The sequence below is a fragment of the Heptranchias perlo genome, chromosome 2 (assembly GCF_035084215.1).
Source record: "Heptranchias perlo isolate sHepPer1 chromosome 2, sHepPer1.hap1, whole genome shotgun sequence".
Lineage (NCBI taxonomy): Eukaryota > Metazoa > Chordata > Chondrichthyes > Hexanchiformes > Hexanchidae > Heptranchias > Heptranchias perlo.
Window position 1 is genome coordinate 19,907,949 of NC_090326.1, and position 16,747 is coordinate 19,924,695.

Below are 16,747 nucleotides of genomic sequence, written 5' to 3' on the forward strand. Positions count from 1 at the left end.
TTTCCTTGGAGCAGAGGAGACTGAGGGGAGACTTGATTGAGGTGTACAAAATTATGAGGGGCCGAGACAGAGTAGACAGGAAGTACTTGTTTCACCTAGTGGAGAGTTCAAGAACTAGAGGATCTCGATTTAAGCTGATTGGCGGAAGGATTAGAGGGGACATGAGGAAAAACTTTTTTACCCAGAGGATGGTGGGTGTATGGAATTCGCTGGTGGTAGAGGCAGGGACCCTCAACTCTTTTAAAAAGTACCTGGACCTGCACCTAAAGTGCTGTAAGCTGCAGGGCTACGGACCGGGTGCTGGAAGGTGGGATTAGAATGGGCACCTGGTTGTTCTTCGAGCCGGCGCGAACACGATGGGCCGAATGGCCCCCTTCTGTGCTGTATCTTTTCTATGGTTCTAAGGTTCTAAGAGGTGAAAGGGAGGGAGGAACTCAAAACATTTACAATCACCAGGGAAAGGGTTCTGAAAAAAATATTCGAACTAAAAGCTGAGAAGTCCCCAGGTCCTGACGGACTTCATCCTAAGGTCTTAAAAGAAGTGGCTGCAGAGATAGTAGATGCATTGATATTAATTTTCCAAAATTTCCTAGATTCTGGAAGGGTCCCATCAGATTGGAAAATAGCGAATGTAACTCCTCTATTCAAGAAAGGAGGGAGACAGGAAGCAGGAAACTACTTGCCAGTTAGCTTAACATCTGTCATAGGGAAAATGCTAGAATCTATTATTAAGGAGATTATAGCAGGGCACTTAGAAAAATCTCAATGCAATCAGGTAGAGTCAACTGGGCTTTGTGAAAGGGAAATCGTGTTTGACTAATTTATTAGAGTTCTTTGAGAAAGTAACAAGCAACGTGGATAAAGGGGATCCTGTGGATGTGGTGTACTTGGATTTCCAGAAGGCATTTGACAAGGTGCCACATCAAAGGATATTACACAAAATAAGAGCTCATGGTGTAGGGGGTAACATTAGCATGGATAAAGGATTGGTTAGCCAACAGGAAACAGAGAATAGGCATAAATGGGTCATTTTCAGGTTGGCAAGATGTAATGAGTGGAGTGCCACAGGGATCAGTGCTGGGGCCTCAACTATTTACAATCTATATCAATGACTTGGATGATGGGACCAAATGTATGGTTGCTAAGTTTGCTGATGACACAAAGGTAGGTAGGAAAGTAAGTTGTGTAGAGGACATAAGAGGGTCGATTTTAGCACCCGCGATCGGGTGCATTCCTGGCGGGGGGGGGGGCTCCGAAAATCGGGGAATCCCGGGGTGGGTCGGGAGCCCGGCTCCAACCCGCCCACTTCCGGGTTTCCCACAGACGTGCTGACATGCGCGCGCAGCCCCCACACGTGGGACTCCTGCAGGCAATTAAAGCCGCTTAAGCTATTTATTTAGGTATTTCAGGTCGTTTACAGACCTGATTAAGGAGATATTTCAGGAGGGTTGGGATTTTCATCTCAACTGAGACTGTTTCCCGTACTGGGGGAAACACTCCCAGTTCAAATGGATGTGTTGCAGCTATCAGCCTGTGGAAGCTGCAAAGGTCCATTTGACAGGTGGAGGGGGGAGACCCTCACTCATTGCAGGAGGCCGCTTTGTCACTTTGGACAAAGTTTGGCCTCCACCACCCTCCTCCTAACAATAAAATTCACAAGCTTGCACATTTACCCCGGTGTGCAGACACATTTACCTACCTTGCGGACCCCCTCAAACGTACATCTTCCGGATGGGGGCCGCCATAGCTGCAGTCATGACCTTCTCGGAGGACGAACAGCTTCACCAGCCTCGCCGGCCACGCCGTCCACCTCTGACACGTGGAGCTCCACAACACAGTGCTGTGACACATTCACCTGCACAGCAGGAGGGAGCGCAACCGCAGAGAGAGATGTGTCGCAAAAGGCAGTACTCTCGCCACAGGGTCTACTGACCGAGGCTCAGCTTCCTGGACCTCTCTGAGCAGCAGTGCACACGGAGGCTCAGAGTCACTCGACATGTAGACGTGGACATCTGCAGCCTCCTTCATGCCGAGCTGCTCCCGGCTGGCCCGTGCACCATCTTCTTACCTGTCGCTGTCAAAGTCACCACTGCCCTCAACAACTTCTCCTCCGCATCCTTCCAGGGTGCCACTAGGGACATCGTTGACGTCTCTCAGTCGTCTGCACAAAAGTGCCCTACAAATACACCTACACCCACTCTGCAGTGACACAATGGTGGCATCAGTTGTGGGTCTTCATGATGATCCTCAGGAAAGGGCATTATTGCACAAACCAGACAAGATTCGCAAAGACGTGGCAGTAGTGGTGACAATATAATATGTAATGTGAGTTGATCAGAAATCAAATATAATTAAAAACCATGACAAACCCTCAAACACCCTTGTGCATCCCCTCCATGCTCACGACACGTTTGCCTTATGCTGCCTACTGCACATATGTGATGCATGCCCTGTGGCTGCAGCACAGATAGTGGCAGGTTGAGTGAGGCTGACCATGAAAGAGATGCATGAGAGGGTATGAGATAGAGCCATGAGATTGTATGAGGATTGGGTTGAGTGGTAGTGGTGGGATGAGTACTGGCGAGGTGAGTAAGTGCAGGTAAGATGAGGATGAGCTTTGAGTGGGTGTGAGGAGTGATGTGATAGAGTAGTGTTGGCAGTGCAGAAGGAGATGTGGGGTGGGGGTGGTGATGTGGCAGACGGAGTGTAGGGGAATGAGTAAGTGTACTCACTTCGGCTGACCTACTTAGATGATTGAAGCGCCTCCTGCACTGTATGCAGGTGCGCGATATGTTGGTGGGGCAGGTGACCTCTTCTTCCACCTCGAGCCAGACCTTCTTGGTGTCAGAGGCAGGCCACTTCCTCCCGCCCGCTGGGGAGAAGATCTCTGTCCTTCCATTCCTCCTCACCCCATCCAATAAGACCTGGAGTGAGGCATCATTAAACCTGGGAGCTGCCTTCCACCTGGGCTGCTCCATGTTGTAATTTTGCCTATTTTCTGCAGCATCTGTCAGTGGAGGACTGCCCCTTTAAACAGGGCTCCTCCAGCTGACAGCCTACGATGCGCCTGCGCAGTCCGCCCGCTACGTAGCTTTCCAGCGCGAAACCCGGAAGCAAAGGTAAGTACCTTCAATCAAGCTGCGATTGTGTGCGGAGCACCCCGATTTCACTGGGCGCGTTACCCACGCGCCCAGTTGACCCCCCGCTGCCAACCTGCCGCCCTCCTAATATCGGGCCCGTAGTCACTGTTGTAATGTAGGAAATGTGGCAGCCAATTTACACACATTAAGATTCCACAAACAGCGATGAGGTAAATGACCAGATAATCTGTTTTTGGTGGAGGGATAAATTTTGGCCAGGACACCAGGGAGAACTTTCCTGCTCTTCTTTGAATAGTGCCATTTTCGGTCCACCTAAGAGGGCAGACAGTGCCTCAGTTTTACATCTCATCCGAAATATGGCACCTCCCACAGTGCAGCACTCCCTTAGTACTGCACTGAAGTGCCAGCCTGAATTATGTGTTCAAGTCTCTGGAACCCACAACCTGCTCAGTCAAGTCTTTATCCGAGTCCACTAAGTTGCAAACATCCACAGAAATGAACTCTGAAGTCTGTGATCAAATTAGCCAAAATTCCACGATTCTGGCAGGAAAGTGGTGGAATCTCGAAGAAAACAGTGACGACCAGGGTCTCTACCATTTCTGGGAGTTTTCTCTTTGCCTTATAAGGGGCAGAACCTCTGTCCATCCCTTACAAGGCAAAAGGCAGCTGGGGTGGAGCCAAGAGCAGGAATTCCATAAGCTGGGAGTTTCTGCTCGTGAGCCTGAAAGGGAACCCGGTGTAGTAGTGGTGGACAGTAGACCAATTAATTGGAGGTGTACTGGCCTCCACAAGGGTGTACGTGGGCCCTGCCATTGAAGTCTAGGTCGGACAAGAGGACCCCCACCAAAAGAGTTCAATAAATGTTTTTAAACTCTCCCTGTGAGTGCCAGAGTTTTCAGTCTGAAGTGGCACTTGCACCCGCCTGACCCGTGTAAATTAGGTGCCCTCCCACTGACCCTGCAAACTCTAGCACGGTCATTAATTGAAAGCACAAATGCAAAATGTATGGACCTACAAATGTGAGCTATAAGTCATGTATGCATTCATACAAACAAAACCAGAAGTGGTTCGTAAATGTGCTTTATATCACAAGAGTAGTAAATGTTATTATATCACACTAGTTTTCACAACATTAAATTGGCATTTCACTGAAGTCATCAGGTTATTCTTTTTGAGCCCAGTAGTACCACGTGTATCATTGACTGGAGCTTTAGAGATACAAGCTAACATACAAATAACCATATGCCCTACCCTGAGCAAAGAACAATAATGTTTCCCTTAGAACAAATATACTTGGAATAAAAAACACAGGAATCATCTTCAATCCTAACACTGACAACAATAAATTTTTAATATGTAGCTGGTTTGACTACAACTGCAAAGCAATATAAAAAATTAATTTACATTTGATTTTTAGAAGGTAATTTACTCTAGCAATTTTAAAGGATTAGCCTACGGTCTAGAGGTTCAAATTCAACTAAGCACAAATTATTAGCCGTGTTAATGAATCCAGCAAGTCATTCATGGATTTAACTTTCTCTTTCCAAGCTAAAAAATGCTATTTCTGGGTATATCCTATCCAAAGTGCATCCTGCCATTAAGTCCACCTCGCCCAGTATAGCACATTTAAAATGCAAATCAAACTTCATGTCTGTACCTTACATTTGTTTGCCTCTAATTAGTAAGGAAACAATTATAAGATACTGGTATATCATCCAAAAGTTTTGTTGAACTTTGCAGGTAATAGAAATTAATAGTCTTGTGGGAAAGAGCGAGGTAAATGTAAATGAGGAATCTTGCCACACTCAACATTATTAGTAAATCCTGTTCAGTTCAACCCCTAACCTGTCCTTTAATTACCCTGAGTACTGATTCCACTTGTAAATGCCTCTTCAAAATTCCCTTTGCAAATATTTTATATATCCACATATGGTTGAATCCTGGTAAATGCATAACTAGTACATTTTGTACTTGAAACAGGTCTATGCTTAAAACAGTACCTTTGTAAATGACATATAAAAAGTAACTTTGAAAATGTTTGCACCACTACCCATTTAATATTAAATTAAGCATTTCAGTACATTAAAACCAATAAGCAAAAATATAGAAACACAATTTACACAAAAGAGATTAAACTTCTGGAAGATTCTGCTCTCAAACTTAAATATGATGTGGAGATGCCGGTGATGGACTGGGGTTGACAATTGTAAACAATTTTACAACACCAAGTTATAGTCCAGCAATTTTATTTTAAATTCACAAGCTTTCGGAGGCTTCCTCCTTCCTCAGGTGAACGAAATGAAATCCTCGAAATGAAATCGCATTTATAATTCACAGAACAATGCTTGGTGATTACAGACAGTTTTTTCAACTGCCCGTTGCCAAGGCAATCAGTGTGCAGACAGACAGGTGTTACCTGCAAGGTCTCAGAATAAACAAATCACCAAAAAAAACAACAAACAAAAAAAAAACAGAGATAGAGAGGTAGAAACATAGAAAAGACAGCAACTGACCCGTTATATTAAAAACAGATAACATTTGTTCGCTGGTGGGGTAACGTGTAACGTGACATGAACCCAAGATCCCGGTTGAGGCCGTCCTCATGGTGCGGAACTTGGCTATCAATTTCTGCTCGACGATTTTGCGTTGTCGTGTGTCTCGAAGGCCGCAAAATCGTCGAGCAAAATCGTCGAGCAGAAATTGATAGCCAAGTTCCGCACCCATGAGGACGGCCTCAACCGGGATCTTGGGTTCATGTCACGCTACACGTTACCCCACCAGCGAACAAATGTTATCTGTTTTTAATATAACGGGTCAGTTGCTGTCTTTTCTATGTTTCTACCTCTCTATCTCTTTTTTTTTTGTTTGTTGTTTTTTTTGGTGATTTGTATATTCGGAGACCTTGCAGGTAACACCTGTCTGTCTGCACACTGATTGCCTTGGCAACGGGCAGTTGAAAAAACTGTCTGTAATCACCAAGCATTGTTCTGTGAATTATAAATGCGATTTCATTTCGAGGATTTCATTTCGTTCACCTGAGGAAGGAGGAAGCCTCCGAAAGCTTGTGAATTTAAAATAAAATTGCTGGACTATAACTTGGTGTTGTAAAATTGTTTACAAAACTTAAATATGGCAGCAGATTGAAATGGCAATGGATTGCAATAATCATTTTGTTTTGGACCTGGATTTTACATGTAATTCCCATTTACATTGCAATACATTACTCGCACCATTCAAATAATAACTTGTCAGTATGAACCTTACCAAATTTCTGCCTCTTTGCTTGTAGCCAGTGGCAATATCCTCCAGATATTGGCTTCATTCAGACATCAGTCTGGAGTTTCCATAATGCAAAGTAGCCACTCGTGTAAAACCAATGATCTTGATTCATTCAATAAAATCAGGAAATAAAGCAGCCCATCCATTTGCTACATTCTTATATGTTCTAATTTTTTTTTGCATTTATAGTATTCCCTGGTGAGTAGAGAATAGGGTCAATTTTCCTTTATCTTGCAGATGGGGAATCAGTATTCCCTAGCTGCAGGGCAGAGGAAAATTGGGTGAAGGCCTCTTAAATCAGGTCTCTGCATCTATTGAGCTGCTTTGAGATTTCCTGGGACTTCCCAAAGCAGTGTAATTTGGCCTGCGCATGTTATACCTGCAGGCCCAGCATCAATATTTAAATAAGATGAGTGGACTTCCATGGTGTAGCGCTTCATTTTTCCGCTATGTTTGGTTAGTCAGCGCCCCCTAGGACCAGTGAGCTTGCAGCGTTCTCGGCAATTCACAGGCAAGTGGAGAAGTTTTATCTATCCCCCCTACCCTCTCCCGGAAAACTGAAAGCATTCAGGTCCTTCGCTGATATTCTCCAGCAGCAGCCAGAAGGTCTTGATCTCGGCTGTACTCACATTTCCTACAGCAATTTTGAAGGCATAGCCTAGCATGCACCTGGAACTCCCCAAGGCCACACAAATAGCCCAGATAAAGAAAAACTGGGGAAGCCATCTCCTCACAGCTCTCATGTTTTAATTTGATTTTATTTGATAGCAAATTGGTAACTTTTAAAAACAATTCTTGGAACCCATTTGATGTTCTGCCATTATTTCTGGCTGATCCTTCTGCCATCTTTCTGCTCCATTTCCTTTAAAAAAAATTCCACTGAACAAAAATACACTTATCCATTGTGGAGTTGTCCTGCTTTGAGGAAAAGTATAAATGGAGTAGTTCTGTTTCCTAATTATTATTCAGCAAAGGGTGATAAGTAGTATAAACATGATGTACCAGTATAAATGAGGTATTTTATATGTAAATAGGAAATGGTGTGGTACATTGGAATTTTATGTTTGTGTCAGGTATATGCATTTAGAAGGCACCATAGCATTTAGAAGGCAGAGTTTAGACACAAGGCTTCACATTCCCTTTGAGTGTCGAATCTGTTCTTGTTTCCTCCACAGTCACCGTACCAAAACTGTTTGCAGACTTGTAATGTTTTGTCAAAAAACCATTTTAAGTTGTAGTTGTAACAGTCTCCTTCATCGAGATTCAGTGCACATACATCTAGAATGGGAAAGAATGAAACAGGCTTATTAAAGGTTTATATTAATTAAGTAGATCTTTTTGATTGAATTAAATTAAATGAGCAAAAATTTTTGATTGCAAATATAAGCAATGGAGCCAAATCTGCAAAAATGCTTTTGAATTTCATGTTATTTAGCAAACTTTACATATTATTCTCTTTAGTAAGTACGGAAAGAATTGATGAGCTGCATTTTCCTCTGTGATCCTGCCCAAAATCGGGTACGATACAGCAGCAGAAAAAGAGGGCAAAAATTAGTTGGCAAAGCCTACCACTACCTACTCGCCCTGAGTTTCATTTTCCCGCCACTGCCGACTGCGTCTTCCCTGCCCACCACATGTAAATGCCGGTGGGAGCAGGGTCCAGCTTTCCAGTGAATTTTCGTGACAGCTGCCCCTCTTTCTGCCACTCCCACAGACCGCCTGGTAAAATTGACAGTTGGCTCGTGATAGCGATGGTCAGGTCCCAAATTCTGTAAATAGAGGGAAAGGGCCTAGTAGAAGCCTCTTCTCTCTCCAATTTGGCTCCCATACATACCTTTATAGGTTTCAATCTAAGCAAAGACCTGCAAAGCCGGGGGCGTTTTCTCCCTTTTCAGGGCTTTTCTGCTCGTCGCCTCCTCTTTGGGTGCTGTAGCAGCAGTCCTGTTGCAGCACCTCTTCATTCTGCTTTTTTAATACTGGCAAGCTCCCTCTTGCCAAATGAGCAATCAGAAGCTCACTTAAATTCCCATTTGGTAATATACATTTCCTGCATTTTCCCCTTTATTTTCCTGATCATTTGTATTCTTCCCTATGTGGCTGGAAAAATGAAGATCAGACGCCCAGCCGAAGCCGGCGGGAATGATGCAATGGCTAGCAGGTGGGACAGGAAATTGTGCAGCAGCAAGCTGCTGCCGGGGACCCAAAAAAGCGGACCCGAGCTAGGCGAGTACCAAGGAGCAGCGTCCGAGGCAATCATGGGAAGGGGAAGGGAAGGCCAGGACAGGGTAGGCCATTGGACCCCTACTTTTGCATAATAGGGAACATGGTAATATCCATGCACTTTATATAAGATCATAAGAAATAGGAGCAGGAGTAGGCCAAACAGCCCCTCCAGCTCATTTTTATGTATCAGTTAACACTCTACAAAACACATAGGGAGCATTTTTAACCCACTCCATCCGGCGGGAATGGGATGTCTGTGCATTTGAAATCGCCTCCAGAAACTTACTGCCCCATTCCTGCCAGACGCTGCTTTAACCGGGCCCTTATTTAGGCGGCCGAGGCCCTCGCCTGATTCAGTCAGGAGCCTCATTAATACATGCAAATTGAGGTTCTAGGATGTCATTAGGACCCTGATGACATTTTAACCCTGAATGACCGGGCCACCTGCCCCACTCAGTAAATCCTGTCGGGGAAGAAGCGGAGACCCTAAAAGGTAAGTTTTAAACTTAGCTTTGTGGGGCCAGGAAGAGTAGGAGTGCTCCTCCAGGCCCCACAAGTAAAGTTTGGTCCTCTGCTGCCACGGGCTCCCTCCTCTCTTCCCATCCCTGATTCCCAGATGAAACCTCCCTCCCCTGCGCTTACCTACATGTTGGCAGGCACCATACGGACGGCCCAATCTTCACCTGCTGGCATTCGGCCATCTACCTCTTTGTACCCATTTCGGGTGGGCAACTGGTCATTGGGATGTAAATGAAGCCTGGAAGTTAAAATAACCTGGGCCTCAAATTGATGCCGTTGCCCCACCCCCTTCCGAAACCCGAGGTAAAATCCTCCCAATAGAATTTTTTTTGTCTACCTACCATAAATATTGGTGTCATCTTTTTGTTCTTCAAAATCTTCCATAATATTCATGCTGTAATGAGGAAATAATACATTAATCACTAAAGGAAACTTACACTCTAATGTTCAAAATTTGATAGTAGATGTCTACAAAACATACGGCAAATCAGGAAATGTTTCTGTTTCTTTTGTGTTCTGAGATTTTATTCCTCTGCATTCCCTCTTTAGAGCTGGAGGTGGATAGTTGTTGATTCCAGCTATAAAATAAATAAAATATTTTAGCATGACAGCACGACATCCACACCAAACATAAAATGTAACAAGATTACAGTTATGTATAATTTTCATAGAATTTTTCAATTAAGATCAGTATATAATTCACCTACTATATCTTAGCTACCTCAGTCAATTCCTTTAATTCTCCATCAGCACAGAGGCACTTTAGTGGAGAGGAACATAAAAAGAATAATTTCCCTTTTCAGTCATTTTTACCTTCCCTGATTCATTGATAGCTTTAGCATTGGGAAAAGAAGAATGTAATAATGGTTTAGAAGACTGTTAAAGAAGAGAGCATTGATGGTTGCAATACTCTGCAGCTAAATCTTCCATCTAGTGAAGTGGTTAGGCCAAATTTAGAATGTTGTGTGAAGGTGTGGATTGATGATCCAATGCAAAGATCTAGCTCTGATGCCTAGTTTAGTTGTAGTCCTTATTGATACTTGTGCCTTTTTTTCTCTTAAAAAGCAAATATGTACCTAGACTGCCTGTAACCCTGAATGTTGGAAACATAAAACGTGAGCATTTAATGTTGAAGGCATTCTTCAGACTATGTTTATGAATGCACTACCGCTTTATGTAAGAACTCTTGACCATTCCACAGGAATAACCTTCAGGGATTGAAAGAGAGTATACACAAGAAAGCAGAGACGAGAATGAAGTTTCATTGAGGAATCAGGCATTGCCTGAGAAATCTCAGGAGAATTGTTCTAAAGATCTTAATGTTGGAACAAGGCCTAAAGAGTAAGGTTGCACCTTGCATCTGGCAACTCCCAGGGGTGATGCCAGGACTCACTGTGCTCAGGAAATCAGCTTTTCTAAAGCCCTCAAGCTGAAATTCAGATTGTTCGCACAGGGATTTCAGATAGATTCAGGTGTCCCTGCTTCCACTTAAATCATTTCCAGACCTTATAACAACATACATGCCAATCATCTGGGTTTCATATTGACAACTAGTGTTTTGGAGTCCTGGTCCACGAGTCAGCATTTGCTGACAAAAATCAGTATGAACCAGGCCCCTTTCCCCTCAACACCACTCCTACCAGAATCTTAACACTAAGGAAAAAGTCTTCAGTTGCTACCGTGAACGGGAATTCTCACAAGAAAAGGAATTCCTGCTTCCAGTATGCCACAATCATTTCCATTACGAGCAGCAGCACTCAGGTAGGAATGGCAATGAGGGGAGATAGAAGGGTGAGGAATAGATGGCAATGAAGTGGGAAGGGAGGCAGAAAATGGATGGGAATGAAGGGGCTGGGAAAGGGGAAAATTGATGCCATGAAGGGGATAAGAAAGGGGGAAATGGATGACAATAAAGGGACAGCAACAGAGGGAAAAGAATGGCAGTGGAGGAGAGAGGGAAGGGCAAAAAGGGTGACAAAAGAAGAGGAAGGAAATGGATGGCAATGAAGGAGACAGGAAAGGAGAAAATAGATGGTAATTAATGTGAAAGGGAAGGGAGGGAAAAGAACTGCAATGAAGGAGGAAATACATGACAATGATTGGAGAGGAACTGAAGGAAATGGTTGGCAATGAAGAGGTGAGGGATATAGGCAGAAGCTGGGTGTGGTGCTTTGGAGGGAACAAGGGAGAAGTTGGGACTAGTGCATTCGGGTGGGCAGTAAGGAGAGTGTCAGCATTAATGTGAGGGAGTAGGGAGGGAGAGTTTAAATTGAGGGAGGGAAAAAAATGTCAGCAAGAACTGGGGAGAGGAGTGCCAACTTAAACTGAGGCAGTTAAAGGGGGAAATCAGGCACGTTATTGAGTTGTCAGCTTTTTAGGGTCTGTCAGTTTTTTGAAGCTGATGGTCAGCTTTTGCTAGTTTCCTAGGTTGGTGTATATCTAACAAAAGGGACGTGACAACGTTCTGCTAAAATGTTCAACTTCTGTTGTTTCTGTTAATGTATGTTCATATGGCTGGAGTTTCAAAACATAAAAGAAACATAAATTTACCATTAAACTATTTCCTTATTAATGATTTAAAAGGACTCCCATAATACAAACAAGTGTTCCTTGAATACTTAAGTACAATGTGATGTTTTTTTCATCACAAAATTGACAGTAAGAATGGTTGTCCTTACCAAGTAGAACAAACTTCCACTTTTTCCAATTCTTGGATGAATTAAAAAGGTGGGTACTTTTCTGGCATACTTTACCAGTGTTCTACATTGATAGACCAATACTGTAATCCTAATTATAATCCTATAATTGATAGCAGGGCCTGAAAAAAACAGACCAAAAGACAGTGTTGACTTGTATGTGACAGCAGCCTCTAGGATTGTCTTCAGTTGGCAGGACTTCTGCTGGAACCTTCCCTGTTAGGCTCTTTAATTTGTGGTATAAAAATATTTTACTTTACATCTTGAGAGGGTAAAAGATTTATTAATTGTAAAGATTTAAACAGACTGAACTCCACCACTTGGAATAGGAAAATATAGGAATCAGGGCACTAGGAACAAGATGAATCCATGAATCAAAAGGTTCCCATGCATAGGATTAGACGTGGGAAAGAAACCAAAATAAAGAAATTATTTCAAAGACTTTCCTGAGGGCAGGATAATAATAAAACATTGTGAGATAATAAAATACTGCTTCCCTTCTCTGAGAGGATAAAAAGCCATACAAAGACTTGCTTAGTGGGCTTTACCATAAAAATCTTGTAACATGTAACCCTAGCTTGAAGTCATAATGCTATCTTAATGCCAGCACACCCGGTAAAGCTATAGATGGAAACTGTTCTGAAATTTTAGCAGTTTAAAAACATTCTGTAAAATATTTAAGTTAGATATTAGACAGCATGCTTTGTTTATTCATGCACAACAATATATTGAGGTCCTGCAAGGTGAATTTAAGGAGTTAGTAGACGATGTGTGCAGGAAGTGTGTCCACCTGCAGCTACTGACTAACCGTATTTCGGAGCTGGAGCTGCGGGTGGATAGCAGTCTAAAGGCATTGTGTCTTAATATGCGGAGCATTCACAATAAGCTAGATGAATTAACAGCGCAGATAGATATTAACGGTTATGATATAGTTGCGATTACGGAGACATGGCTACAGGGTGACCAGGGATGGGAACTGAACATCCAGGGGTATTCAATATTTACGAAGGACAGGCAAAAAGGGAAAGGAGGTGGGGTAGCGTTGTTAGTAAAGGAGGAAATCAATGCAATAGTGAGGAAGGATATTGGCACGGAAAATCACGATGTGGAATCTGTGTGGGTGGAGCTAAGAAACAACAAGGGGCAGAAAATGTTGGTGGTGGTTGTCTATAGGCCCCCAAATAGTAGTGGAGATGTAGGGGAGGGCATTAAACAGGAAATTAGAGATGCATGCAAGAAGGGTACAACTATAATCATGGGTGACTTTAATCTACATACAGATTGGTCAAACCAAATTAGCAATAATATTGTGGGGGAGGAATTCCTGGAGTGTGTACGTGATGGATTTCTAGACCAATACGTTGAGGAACCAACTAGAGAACAGGCAATCCTAGACTGGGTATTGTGCAATGAGAAAGGATTAATTAACAATTTTGTTGTGCGGGGTCCCTTAGGGAAGAGCGACCATAACATGATAGAATTCCTCATTAAGATGGAGAGTGAAGTAGTTGAATCCGAAACTAGGGTCCTGAATCTAAATAAAGGAAATTCCGAAAGTATGAGGTGCAAGTTGGCTATGACAGATTGGGGACCTTTACTAAAAGGGATGATGGTGGATAGGCAATGGCTAGTATTTAAAGAACATGTGCAGGAATTACAACAATTATTCATTTCTGTCTGGCGCAAAAATAAAACAGGAAAGGTGCCTCAACTGTGGCTTACAAAAGAAATTAGATCCAAAGAGGAGACATATAAAATTGCCAGAAAAAGCGGCAAGCCTGAGGATTGGGAGCAGTTCAGAATTCATCAAAGAAGGACAAAGAGATTGATTAAGAGGGGAAAAATAGAGTATGAGAGTAAACTAGCAGGGAACATAAAAACTGACTGTAAAAGCTTCTATAAATATGTCAAGAGAAAAAGATTAGTGAAGACAAATGTAGGTTCCTTACAGTCAGAAATGGGGGAATTTATAATGGGGAGCAAAGAAATGGCAGAGCAATTAAACACATACTTTGGTTCTGTCTTCACAAAGGAGGACACAAATAACCTCCCAGAAATGTTAGGGAACCAAGGGTCTAGTGAGAGGGAGGAACTGAAGGAAACCAGTATTAGTAAGAAAATAGTGCTAGGGAAATTAATGGGGCTAAAGGCTGACAAATACCCAGGGCCTGATAATCTATATCCCAGAGTACTGAAGGAAATGGCCCCGGAAATAGTGGCTGCATTGGTCATCATCTTCCAAAATTCTATAGACTCTGGAACAGTTCCTACAGATTGGAGGGTGGCAAATGTAACCCCACTATTTAAAAAAGGAGGGAGAGAAAAAACAGGGAATTACAGACCATTTAGCCTAATATCAGTAGTGGGGAAAATGCTAGAGTCTATTATAAAAGATGTGATAACAGGACACTTGGAGGGCCTTTACGGGATTGGACAAAGTCAGCATGGGTTTATGAAAGGGAAATCATGCTTAACAAATCTACTGGAGTTTTTTGAGGATGTAACTAGTAGAATAGATAGGGGAGAACCAGTGGATGTGGTGTATTTGGATTTTCAGAAGGCTTTTGATAAGGTCCCACACAAGAGGTTAGTGTGCAAAATTAAAGCACATGGGATTGGGGGGAATATACTGGCATGGATTGAGAATTGGTTGACAGACAGGAAACAGAGAATAGGAATAAACGGGTCTTTTCCGGCAGTGACTAGTGGGATACCGCAGGGATCAGTGCTTGGGCCCCAGCTATTCACAATATATATCAATGAACTGGATGAGGGAACTAAATGTAACATTTCCAAGTTTGCAGACGACACAAAGCTGAGGTGGAATGTGTGCTGTGAGGAGGATGCAAAGAGGCTCCAATGTGATTTATACAAGTTGGGTGAGTGGGCAAGAACATGGCAGATGCAGTATAACATGGATAAATGTGAGGTTATCCACTTTGGTTGTAAAAACAGAAAGGCAGATTATTAAGTGAATCGTGATAGACAGGGAAAAGGGGAGATGCAACGAGACCTGGGTGTCCTTGTACACCAATCGCTGAAAGCGAGCATTCAGGTGCAGCAAGCAGTTAGGAAGGCGAATGGTATGTTGGCCTTCATTGCAAAAGGATTTGAGTACAGGAGTAGGGATGTCTTACTGCAGTTATACAGGGCCTTGGTGAGACCACATCTGGAGTATTGTGTGCAGTTTTGGTCTCCTTATCTGAGGAAGGATGTCCTTGCCATGGAGGGAGTGCAACAAAGGTTTACCAGACTGATTCCTGGGATGGCAGGACTGACGTATGAGGAGAGATTGGGCCGACTAGGCCTATATTCATTAGAGTTTAGAAGAATGAGAGGTGATCTCATCGAAACATATAAAATTCTAACAGGACTAGACAGACTAGATGCAGGGAGGATGTTCCCGATGGCTGGGGAGTGCAGAACCAGGGGTCACAGTCTCAGGATATGGGGCATGCCATTTAGAACCGGGATGAGGAGAAATCTTTTCACTCAAAGGATGGTGAACCTGTGGAATTCTCTACCACAGAAGGCAGTGGAGGCCAAGTCATTGGATGTATTCAAGAAGGAGATAGATATATTTCTTAATGCTAAAGGGATCAAGGGATATGGGGAAAAAGCGGGAACAGAGTACTGAGTTAGACGATCAGCCATGATCATTTGGAATGGCGGAGCAGGCCCGAAGGGCTGAATGGCCTACTCTTGCTCCTATTTTCTATGTTTCTATGTGTTTATAAAATGATTTCCAATTTAACTCAATATTCTTTGGTTCCTTGCTAATTACTGGGAATGTTTTCTGACCTTTAAATTAAATTACTTAAATGGGTATTTTTAGACTTTCAAAACTACAAACCTTTTCAATACATTTTCATCAGTTGCAAAGCAAACATTAGAACTGCAGCCCTGATCGTAAACCCCTGCCTTGCACCTGTTAATTAAAAGGTTAGTTTGGGGTACATTGGTCTGTAGCAAGATGTGGATGCTATAACTTCATCAATAGTGAGTCACTAAGACATGAGCCCACACCTTAGTGTTAGTATACAACAACTTATATCGCACCTTTAACGTAAAATATCCCAAGGCGCTTCACAGGAGCATTATCAAACAAAATTTCACACCGAGCCACATAAGGAGATAATAGGATAGGTGACCAAAAGCTTGGCCAGAGATAGGTTTTAAGGAGAGTCTAAAAGGAGGAGAGAGTGCAGAGAGGTTTAGGGAGGGAATTCCAGAACTTAGGGCTCAGGTAGCTGAAGGCACGGCCGCCAATGGTGAAGCGATGAAAATCGGGGATACGCGAGAGGCCAGAATTGGAGGAGCGCAAAGATCTCGGAGGGTTTTTATTTTAATTCATTCATGGACTGTGGGTGTCGCTGGCAAGGCCATCATTTATTACCCATCCCTAATTAAGAAGATCAGTGGTGAGCCGCCTTCTTGAACTGCTGCAGTCCGTGTGGTGAAAGTGCTCCCACAGTGCTGTTAGGTAGGGAGTTCCAGGATTTTGACCCAGCGACGATGAAGGAATGACGATATATTTCCAAGTCAGGAGGTGTGTGACTTGTAGGGGAACGTGCAGGTGGTGTTGTTCCCATGCACCTGCTGCCCTTGTCCTTCTAGGTGGTAGAGATCGCGGGTTTGGGACGTGTTGTCGAAGAAGCCTTGGCGAGTTGCTGCAGTGCATCTTGTAGATGGTACATAGTGCAGCCACGATGTGGTAGTGGCGGAGGGAGTGAATGTTTAAGGTGGTGGATGGGGTGCCAATCAAGCGGGCTGCTTTGTCCTGGATGGTGTTGAGCTTCTTGAGTGTTGTTGGAGCTGCACTCATCCAGGCAAGTGGAGAGTATTCCATCACATTCCTGACTTGTGCCTTGTAGATGGTGGAAAGGCTATGGGGAGTCAGGAGGTGAGTCACTCGCCGCAGAATACCCA

General features: G+C 43.4%; 1 protein-coding gene across 1 annotated transcript in view; it reads right to left on the reverse strand.

Moving 5' to 3' along the window:
- Positions 1-6,189: 6,189 nt before the first annotated feature.
- Positions 6,190-16,747, reverse strand: part of LOC137335661 (collagen alpha-6(VI) chain-like) — a 199,558-nt gene continuing 189,000 nt past the window's right edge. Inside the window, exons 36-38 of the mRNA XM_068000953.1 lie at positions 9,604-9,700; positions 9,464-9,516; positions 6,190-7,658 (exon numbers count right to left, since the gene is read on the reverse strand). Of these exons, the coding sequence (XP_067857054.1) occupies positions 7,483-7,658; positions 9,464-9,516; positions 9,604-9,700 (326 nt within the window). The 3' untranslated portion in view covers positions 6,190-7,482. The remainder of the gene's footprint in view (positions 7,659-9,463; positions 9,517-9,603; positions 9,701-16,747) is intronic.